At 33.1% G+C, this 9777-nt stretch overlaps 2 protein-coding genes across 2 annotated transcripts; one reads left to right on the top strand and one right to left on the bottom strand.

Annotated features, from left to right (window-relative positions):
* Positions 1-1850, top strand: LOC120351287. Its single transcript, XM_039427973.1, has 2 exons — positions 1-212; positions 978-1850. The coding sequence occupies exons 1-2, from the start codon at positions 36-38 to the stop codon at positions 1218-1220; spliced, it is 420 nt and encodes a 139-aa protein (XP_039283907.1). The 5' UTR covers positions 1-35; the 3' UTR covers positions 1221-1850.
* A 3627-nt stretch (positions 1851-5477) lies between these two features.
* Positions 5478-8151, bottom strand: LOC111051699. Its single transcript, XM_039427971.1, has 3 exons — positions 7915-8151; positions 7031-7228; positions 5478-5964 (listed from the first exon to the last, which is right to left on the bottom strand). Exons 2-3 carry the CDS (start codon positions 7205-7207, stop codon positions 5713-5715), a joined length of 429 nt encoding a protein of 142 aa, XP_039283905.1. The 5' UTR covers positions 7208-7228; positions 7915-8151; the 3' UTR covers positions 5478-5712.
* Positions 8152-9777: the final 1626 nt, after the last annotated feature.

Here is a 9777-nt window from a genome sequence, read left to right as displayed (position 1 = left end):
ATATTTTCTTTCTCAATAGGTACAATAACTGAAGGATGGATTTGAAGGTTCTTGTGATTGTGGTGGTTGCGGTCATGTCATCGACCACCTTCGCTAAGCACCATGACGATAGACCACCTCCAGGCTATGATAGGAAACTCATCAACCGACCTCCTCCTCCAAGAAACTTCCTTGAAGGCCGACGAGTATACAGGAGTTTACCAGAAACCATTGTGAGTAGAACATTATTTATTTTCGTTGATTCACTCTGAGATTGAACATTGACTCTAACAAGAATATCATGAATTAAGTTTAACTCAGTTCAGAGTTTCTGTAAACTCTATTGGAGATTGTCATTCAAAAGATTTATTACAAAGTTAAATTCAAATGTTGACTACTAATACCACGGATTTGAACTGTTAATTTAGTCTATGTAACAACAGAATACTAGTTTGAATACTGTTAGGCTTGTATTTCTATTGACATTGAAATAGGAATAAGTTGGAATTGTTGATACTTTTTCTGTCTCTTCCATTTTTTCCCCACAATCATTTACCATCTTTCCTATCTATGCCCAGCATTTTTCTGGTTAATCTTACTCTATTCTTGTCCTGCAGTTGAGATATTTGAAATCTACAACATACTTTCAATTTCCTAAATTATTCAATAATTTTCACAAAAAGCTTTATAGCACAAATTCAAGATGATCTGAACATACTCTCTATTTGGACAATTTGTTGCCCTTTAATATTTATTTATATCTTAGTTAGCTTGTTTGTATGATGAAATTGATAAAAATTTGAGTTCTCCAGTCACTTTGTTTTCCAATTTCAATCAATTATCTTTTATGATGTTTTACTAACTTATGCTAATGATCTGTTTATGTCTATTATGGATATTCTGGATCTCAACTTCTTTTCAAAGTACTTTTCATTTTCAATGTCAAACATTTTTTATGATAGTTTAATCACTCACGTATATGTTTTTGTTTTGTTTAGCATGAGCGCATGCGCCGATCGCCACAGCATGGCAGTGTGGTGGTTTCAGGAAGCAGAACAGAGGGGCGGGGAGGTGCACCCGCTCAGCAGTCAGTACGCGGCGACTACAACCACAACTTATGGCGAGGCAAGAATGGCGCCACCGTCGACGCCAATGCCTACTATCAGCGCAACTGGGGCGCCGGGCCCAGGCACGACTACGGCGGCGGCATTCGCGCATCCATCCCATTTGGTCGCCGATGATACACTCACAATATCAAGTGCAACAAAAGAGCACAGTGAAGTATCATGTTCCTTATGAGTTACTACTAAATGGACATTGCAATATCCTGGCTAAATTTTGACAATCATTTTCCATTCTACTATTGTATCCACTGTTTCTCACCAATTCAGGAAGGAGGCATTCGAGTGCAATTACCAAATCAAACAAATCTCTGTCTATTTGCAAATTTTTAAAAGTGTTTGAATACATCATCCAATAATTTCTTAAAACTAATTGAAAACTGGAGATTTCGATTGATTCTGTTTTGAAATTTTAAGATTTGTCAATTTGCAATATTCATCAGATTGTTCCTACTTCAATATTGAGGTTGGTAGTTGGTTCCCTATATTGATGTAGCAGAGTGTATTTATGTAGGTCTAAGTGGATTTGTGTAGTTTATTCGATTCAATACTTTACTTTGAATCATGACTGAATGTGAAAAAAGTTATCAAATACAATTAATTTATGATATAGTGACTAGTATATGAGAATTTCAACTCTCCTGTATAATATTTTTTATAGAATTTTAGTATTTATTGAAACTATTCAAGTTTAAATCTCTGTGAAAAATTTCACAAAAAAATCAATAAATTTAGTAATTTTGAATCTAACATTTGTTATTTTCCTTTTTCCTATAACGACCCTATAGGCTATGACTAATCCATCACCTGGACACAATCAATTCATATTATATACCCACCAGTATTGTATATATTGTATATATACCAATTCATAAAAGTAATATTATATACAAGGGAGCAATCTTTGCGGTCTTCAGTCTTCAAGCATAGACTGAATGAGTGGCTGCTCATCATTGGACTTGTAGCTTGTGGAGCTTGTTACATTGCAATTATTCAACTCAACATTAATAATTTTATTCCACCCCGCTTCATGATAGTCTTATTAATTTTTTTTAATGTCTGTCATGCTGGCTATGTTATAATCACAAATCACCTAACTTCTAATATAATATTTTTACATTTTCTTATCTATACAGCCAAATCATATGAATTGTTTCCTCTTGTTTATTATTTTAATCAATTTTCTCTCCACATAGATTTATGTATTTGAGAGGGTGCGAATTAAAAATAAAAATAAAATGTACAATAGTCTTACCAGCTATTTACTAGGAAAGCTCTTGGTATTATAATTATACTACAAATTGTGTACGACCCTCCTTATATCCATAGTCAGGGTGGGGAATATAATCGAGGAGGTGAGAATCAATGTGGTCGTACTCAATTTTTCTAGATTATAAGGAGAGAGACTCTACTGGGAAGAACTGTATGGGTGTCGGTGAGGCCACACGAGCGTTTTTTTTTAGGAGTTTTCTAGATGAGTCGGCTCTCCGATTGGCTGATTCTCGATCAGTCAGCTTCCAGAATTAGCTGATTCCTGAATGCCAACCCAATCATCCAATCGGAGAGCTACCTGCCCTGTTAACTCGTCTGAAAACACCTGAAAAAACGCTCGTATTTGAGTTAATTTATTGGAAATTGTACTAGAATTGATACTTTAACTAAAACTATGGCTGTCAAATTTATCTCCATTTATTCTAATTGCAATAATATTGAATTGATACTACAACGAATCTCAAGAGATTTAGAGTTTTGTCAAGTTTCATAACAGTTATACTCCATTGAACTTGACAAAATGACCTGTAATTAAAAACCTCAACTATCAGTTGTTAGTTTTTGATAATTCATCATTTACATTGGCCTATATTGCATTGTTATTTTGAAAGTTCGAGTTTGTAATTATTAAAGGTCATCCTGTCAAATTTGATAGAGTAGAAGTGTTCTAAAACCAAACAGAACTTTAAATTTTAAGTCAAAATGGTATAACTAAACTCAATATTGTTGTAAATAGGTACACAAAAAAGTGACAACGATAGTATGAGTTGGGAGTACTCTTTCAAGTACAATATACAATAACTAAACTCAATTTTGACGTTGTTCAGTGTTCTCCAAAGTGGTACTGAGCTAAACCACTTTGATTTGAGCTGAATGTCGGTCTAGTTGAGGCAAGGTTTGTAGAATAGTCTCTTGATTGAGGGTAAAGATACCCTACATACACAACTACATGACATAACATACTCTACACTATCAGGAGTTGTAATCATCGAGAGAAATGTGTAAGACCACATCGTTTCTCACACCTTCAATCAATCTTTTTCTTGTTCAACATTTTCCAATTATTATTGTATTCGTCTTTTGTTCTTTAATAATAAAATAATTCCATTTCAATTCAGATGATAGGTAATGATTTAGACTGTTTTTACTATGGGTTTAAAATGTTCAAATCTTTCCTCCATTGTTCTCTACAATATAATGACAGGATGCAGGATTTCGGTATGCTTTTGTGGACTTTCTTGTCTGCTATTGTTAAACAGCAAAGTCAATAAAAGACGAAAATTCAAAATGATTTATCGGTCTATTCATAAGCAGATTTGAAAATCTACAAACAAAATAATAACTCAATACTTGCAGTAATGGTTTGTTGGAACGAGTTCACATTTTTCCAAGGAAGCATATATAAAATGTTTTGTGAAATTTATGCATTCCTTCTGGTGTATGAGTGACTTGTGACTTTGACAATTTGTAAGGATTTAGGAATTACTTCAATTTGAGCCCAAAACGTCAATATTTCCTTCTAGCATTTCCAATACATCTCCATTTTCCCAGATAATTCAAGATTAAATCATTGTACTTTGGGTCTTTCAGCTGAAGACCTGGGCGAATCTCAAAATTTTCCCCAATTACGACGAAAATTATTTGCGTTTTCAAAAGGTTTTTGAATGAAAATTTGTTACACAGATTTGATTTTGGACTAAGGTACGTATGTTACTATGTTTTGAGTATCTACGCCCGAAATCAACTATTGTAATTGTTTTTGCGCATTTATTTTGTTTTCCTAGTTTTTCATTGGACGAATCAACCGAGAGATTCACATCTGGTTTCTCTAGATACTATAGGAATGATTTTAAGAGGATTTTTTTTTAAATAATTCTATTGATTGTTGTGGTTGATGATTCATTGATTTTCAAGAACGATTTTTGTAAGAAGATTTTCTTCGAGGGACTGTGATGTTTCTAACATAATGTTCATGTAATATGTATAGGTGAAAAATTTTAAACAAATCAGCTTGGAGATAATTTTTTAAGAAGCTCAAGGGCAAAGCACCAAGAACATAGGATTCTCTCTGTCTTCGACGTAGCCCTCTAGATGACTTCCTCCCCAATCGGATAACACCGCCTGAGATTATATCAAATCATCAATTATTAATATTAACAATATTAAACATCAAATAATTGTAGAGCTCCAGCATATTAAATAAAATCTCTTATATCGGATTGCAATCATGAAATTTCTTCATGAATCCAATCCATTGAATAATTGAATATCAATATTCAAATCTATTGAATCAAATATTCTCACTATTATTTTTAAATGGATGAAGTTGATGAATGCAGTGAATGAATTAGAGGTATTCAGTTATATCTGAAAGCCAATTTAAAAAAAATCTTTACAAAATATATTTAGACCAATAATCAATATATAATGCATTAGAAACATTGTTGTGCCATGCGGTATTTCGTCACTCCAGCATCATTATCTCAACACATTTATTTATAACAGATATGCTAAGTACTCAACCTCATCCAAACCGCTAATTACATAGTGACAAGCGCTCGCTATCTACTCACATTAGATGAGTAAACCGCTCATTGAAGTTGAAGTACTGAAGTTGAGATCTGTAATCACTATTTAGTGGTTGAAACCTCAAACTTTTTGTAGTAGTTTTGATATTTGATGTATCCATAACCAAGACTACTTCAAACTACAATGATAAACCTTGAACAATACGGATAAGATAAATTTGAAAATTTAGTGAATTATCAAGATGTTCCATAAGTTCAGTAACAATAATTCAAATAGTAGCAATTTTCATCCTCACTGATCAGTCATGAGCAAGTTATAGAAAAGTTGGATTTGAAATTTGATCTATTTCTGGAACCGTCAATAATCCAACAATATGGCATTTGAAAAATTTCAACTCCAATTCTTTATTAACAAATTAACTTTCATTTAGATGCTCATAAGTCATGCAAATTTTGTTTTAATAAATGGAATGTTCCCTCATTAACCCATTCCATGTAATATTTATTTCAACTTGTAGTTAAATTCGTAGTACCGGTATGGAAAATAAAGGATGAAGAAAGTTTATGAAATACCAAGTGAATGTCGTTAAGTGTCAGCTTTATTTGATAACGTGAACTGAAAATCATTTTACAATAATTCTAATGACTAGTCACAAAACATAGACTATGAATTGATGATACAGCTCGAAACTCAAATCTGAATAGTACACAATTGATTATTTAGACCATGGAAAAAATATAAATTTGTAATTATTTAAGGAACATATTACTGTGCTCTCTTGTTGCACTTGATCTAACTGTAAGTGAGTGTATCATCGGCGACCGAATGGGATGGATGCGCGAATACCACCGCCATAGTCCTGCCTGGGCCCGGCGCCCCAGTTGCGCTGATAGTAGGCATTGGCGTCGACGGTGGCGCCATTCTTGCCTCGCCACAAGTTGTGGTTGTAGTCGCCGCGTACTGACTGCTGAGCGGGTGCACCTCCCCGCCCCTCTGTTCTGCTTCCTGAAACCACCACACTGCCATGCTTCCCATCCTGTGGCGAACGGCGCATGCGCTCATGCTAGAAAAAAAACATTAGCATGAGTTATCAAAACATCATAAAGTTGTGTGAAATTGAAATGAAAGTATTGAAAAGAAGCTAAGATTGAGAATATCTAGAAACAGGTTTCAGAATCAGTATTCAGAAATTAATAAAGTCCAGAAAATTCAACGTTAGTAGTCAGAATTTCTATCTATTAACTTTGCAGAAAATTAATATTATATTCCAATTTCAATCAACAAATAAGTCTACTTAAAAGTCTTTATAACTTATCATTTCCATTTTTCAAAACTCAATATCTAATCCATGTGATAATTATCGAACAATTAATTGTTCAATTGTTCATAGCAATTACATTTCATAGGTACTCGTAATTGAATTGCTAATATACTATTATAGTCATTTGTTCACACTAATTATTCTAACATAGCTTATTTTTGCATTGCAATTTCTAGTCATTCATAACAGCTATCAAAGTCAATCTGATTTTGGCAGTTAGTTTTGAGCTTTATACGATAAAATATTCAATTTTGAATAGAATTGAGTTCACTTGTCAATTGAACAAATCTACTCCATAAGGTTATTAATAGAAGTCGTACACATTGAATATTTAGTTCAGCTTAAATCAGAATTAGAAACATAAATCAAATAGAATCTATTTATTTATAATTGGTGAATAACCAACATTAGCATAGTGAGAATTGTTCATGAGCTGCAGCAACTAGATATATATCCAACATTTCTATCACTGACTCAAAGTGAACATTTTTTTCCATGAAATAACATATTTGATGGAAACTCTATCATCCACAGACATATAGATTTTTATTCATATTACTGAGAAATACTGTGCAAGTACAATCATCAATAAAGTGAGATCTTAATAAAATATATTTTTGGAGAATAAAATAATATTATACTCTGCTGAGAAACTACAGGTTCCAGCAGTTTCCCACTAAAACAACGTCGATTTATTTGCTTATGAGTTCATGAAACTTTTAATTACATATTGGAACCTACAAGGCTAACTAATAAATCTACTTTCCACTATTATCATACATATTTAATAATTCAGAAATGCTCTTACCATGGATTCAGCTTCGGGTGCACTCCTGACAACTCTCCCTCTTGGGTGATAATCGAACTTTGGAGGAGGAGGTCGGTTTATGAGTCTGCCATCGAATTCTGGAGGAGGCGTCTGATGCAGCCTTGCATAGGCTGACGCTACCACCACGAGGAAAACAACCAGCATTTTCAGATCCATTCTTGGAATTCAATCGTTGATCTAGAAAAATATCGAAAATTACTATTAGAGATAATCAATAATATTTTGAATAGTAGCCTACTTTATCTTCTTTTGGAGACTTTTAGCTAGAGGACTAGCGGTGTTTATAATAATCACTGGGAATAGGAAGAGAGCTGGGGTTTAAATAGCGAAGCTTAATAGGTGACCTATTACGTCATCTTGTAAAGGGTAAAGGAAGGAATAACTGCAAAGGAATCCAATTGAAAAGCAGTAATGCAATGCAAAGAAATTCTAGTGAATTTGAATAGTAGGCCAATGCGGATAGAATTTGAGACGCTAGATTCAATAAACTTGTAGGCATATTTTGGAATAAATAGAGAGAGCTTGTTAGGTGGTAACAAGAATTTAATTGGATAATTTTTAGGTTCTAGGAATCTCGTCATATCATTAAAAGAAATATATTCTAGATTCAAGAAATTCATGAACCTTTTCAATCAGGACGAGAGAGCTTTAGAGGTCGGACAAGAATTGAATTAGATAATATTTATGTTTGAACAATCTCGTCATCACAAAATGATAATCTCAATTATACAAATTATTACACTGAATCTGTAATTCAAGGCAATCAGTTTTTCATATTTAAAACTTGTAGCAGCACTTGAAAGAGAAACTGAGAGATCATATTTGTAATTTTAAAGAGAAACAAAATTTTTGAATTCAAATACCTTAGGAGTACACTGAATAAAGCAGGCACTGGAGAGACAAGACTGTTCTTCGGTGGCGTACTATGTAGAGAAGAGTAGCGGCTCTGTGAGATGAGATGATGCAACTGCGAGATGAACTGAGTCGAAATGATAGTCGGAAAGGAAAACAGCATGGATTAAATAGCGATGAAAGCGCCTGCCTGTGATTCCCAGCTTGCAGCGCGGTCATGATAACACATTCAGATGCAGAGCGAGATGCGAGATGCGAGATGCGACTGCTGAAACGTCACTCTTCTGCAATCCCCCGAACTCACAGTCGCTGTTATTCCCAGCCCTTATTCCATGTGATTCACGGACACTGACATGATTTACAATCTAACAGATATGCAATCATTGGAAAATGGTGTATGTCTACAAAGTAATTCATAACAATAAAACGAGTTAAGTTTATGGATAATAAAAAATTATATTTATTTATATAAAAAATATAAAAACGTGTAGTACCCTTTATTATTAAACTTTAAAATATTTTAACGACTAGTTTCAACCATAGGTCATTTTCAAGTAAATAATAATAAAGGGTACTATAAGTTTTACTACAAGTTTTACTACTAGTTACTACTAGTTACTACTAGTTTACTATAGTTTTACTACTATTTTTATAAGTATACTACAATTTTTATATTGTTTTTATCAATTGTACAAAAGTATTTTTAATTGTATTTATCTATTTTATACATTACACTATAACTTGTCAAGTAATTACACAATGTAAAATTTAGTGTCTCTCTTGTAGGTATTCTTTCCTTACATTGAATTATGCTCACCGTATTTTCTTTATATATTAGCTTGTTATTGTTCTTTATGCTTTTAATTCATACTTCCGTATAAATTGAAATCTCATGATTGCTTCTGTTGATGTAGACTATGGCCTATTTTTGCAATCAATGGATTGTGAATGAATTTGAATTTGGATCCCTCATACCTTTCTATCTCTTCACCCCTCAATACTCGTAACGTTATTGCAATGAATAACTTAATAAACATTATTAAACGAGCGTTAGCGAAGTTCTCACTTTTGACTTACTGAAGGCCAAAGTCGTTTTCTGTCTGTTTGTATGTTCGACAAAAACTTTAGAGAGAATAGATCAATCAGCTTCAAATTTTGAATACGAACACTTCGAACCTTTTTACAGGTCAAGTTCGTTGATCAAAACAATTGACTCTTTCCTTCGTCCTTTTTCAGGATATAAAAATAACATTGAAAGCGCATAGGAAAAAATTCGTTCTGATTTTATTATTCAGTCAGCTGGAATTAATTGCATGCTATATCTTCAATTTTTTTCATTCATTAAAAAAAGCTCATGCTATTTGGGAGATATTACACAGACTGTCAGACAGACACATGATTTCAGCTGAATAATGCACAGCATTAATCTATAAGCTATAATTATATTAACTCGCTTCCGTTAACGCCTGTCTGTAACATACACGTAATTAATAATACTACTTGTGATTGCAGTTGCTATGACAAATCTTTTGTTCAAAGTGTTAAATTAGTGAGTAGAAGCTACTATTAAGGTAGACGCATACAGATCGTCATTTTGATACAATGCTCAGATTTCATTGTACTACACTTCATTCTTCTCGGCTCGTCAAGGCGGTCCAAAATCATGCATCATAAGTCAAATTCGGTTGAAAAATGAAAAATTTATTGTTGAGTACCTTAAGCCCATATTCCAATGCACAAAAAATGACCAATTTCTATATTCAAAGCTATGTATCTCGGTAACCCCTTATTATAAAAATCATCACTTGATTTTGAAATGTACAATAACTATTTATCTTTCATCTTCTGTAAACTATTCATGGAAAAATATGTTC

This window comes from Nilaparvata lugens, chromosome 5 (genome assembly GCF_014356525.2).
Source record: "Nilaparvata lugens isolate BPH chromosome 5, ASM1435652v1, whole genome shotgun sequence".
NCBI lineage: Eukaryota > Metazoa > Arthropoda > Insecta > Hemiptera > Delphacidae > Nilaparvata > Nilaparvata lugens.
Note: the sequence above shows the minus strand (reverse complement) of the source record. Positions and strands in the feature narration are given on the sequence as shown.